General features: G+C 46.6%; 1 protein-coding gene across 1 annotated transcript in view; it reads left to right on the forward strand.

Annotated features, from left to right (window-relative positions):
* The first annotated feature begins 721 nt into the window (after nt 1-721).
* Nucleotides 722-1,187, forward strand: part of LOC117938504 (F-box only protein 15-like) — a 2,998-nt gene continuing 2,532 nt past the window's right edge. The window contains exon 1 of the mRNA XM_034863149.1: nt 722-870. Coding sequence (XP_034719040.1) covers nt 772-870 — 99 coding nt within the window. The 5' untranslated portion in view covers nt 722-771. The remainder of the gene's footprint in view (nt 871-1,187) is intronic.

Genomic DNA, 1,187 nt, shown 5'->3' on the forward strand with positions numbered 1-1,187 from the left:
ATATATATAAGTACTTAGGGCTGCACAATTAATCATTGTAATGACGATCACGATTTTGACTTCCCACGATCAAATTTGCGTGATCAAGCGATTTATTTTTTAAAATTTTTAATTTATTTTTTAAAGCGTCGTTTCATAGAACGCTCCGTGTTTTTTTTTTTTTTTTCTTTTTTTTTTTTGCAAAGCCAATCTGCCGCTCCGTAAACCCCCGTCTGATCATGAGCCAATCAGAGCAGTTCCCTGCACCCCGTGCAGCTTAGTTTCTAGATGTTGACAGTCACAAAGGACAGAGTAACGGGAGGAAAACTCATACCATGACGTCGGAAAACAACAACTTCTGGCGGCCATTTTGAAAACACCGGGCAGCTGTTAACCGTAGAGAGCTGTTAATGTTCGCTTTGGACATGGATGGGAGACCAGAACCACCGTGGTCTGGGGAGGAAACCAACGGTCTGCTGGCTCTCAGGCTGGGGAAGATCCAGCTAGGTCTTAGAGAACTGGAGTAGAACCAGCACCGAACTGGCAACGGCACCAGAACCAGAGTCCTCTTTTAAAGTAAACTGACAATGTTAACTCAAAAAGAGCTGCGTCCCTTTTAGGTTGGTCCACTTTAAGAGGACTGAGTTTGGTACGTTAATTGTAAACTATATGTGAAAACACCCTAAGACTTCTTCAGTTGATTAGTCACTGGAACTGTCCGGTTTGCGCTGTAAAGCCCTAAAGTTTGATGTGTTGCTGCGATCAGTTCACATCGAGAACGGACTGGTGGAGATGAGGGTCATCAACCGGACCAACCTGTCCGAGCACCGACCGCTGTCTGGGAACATCAAGATGCCCTGGAAGAGCGGGACACTGGAGGGCGCACTGGAGGTACACCTGTCCCACACAGTAGAGACATTACATACCCTGCACCAGAACCAGAACACACCCTTAACCTGTCACAGCAGTCCAACACAGTAGAGACATTACAGACCCTGCACCAGAACCAGAACACACCCTTAACCAGTCACAGCAGTCCAACACGGTAGAGACATTACATACCCTGCACCAGAACCAGAACACAACCTTAACCTGTCACACCTGTCCCACACAGTAGAGACATTACATATCCTGCACCAGAACCAGAACACACCCTTAACCAGTCACAGCAGTCCCACACAGTAGACATTACATACCCTGCACCAGAA

This window comes from Etheostoma cragini, chromosome 23 (assembly GCF_013103735.1).
Source record: "Etheostoma cragini isolate CJK2018 chromosome 23, CSU_Ecrag_1.0, whole genome shotgun sequence".
Lineage (NCBI taxonomy): Eukaryota > Metazoa > Chordata > Actinopteri > Perciformes > Percidae > Etheostoma > Etheostoma cragini.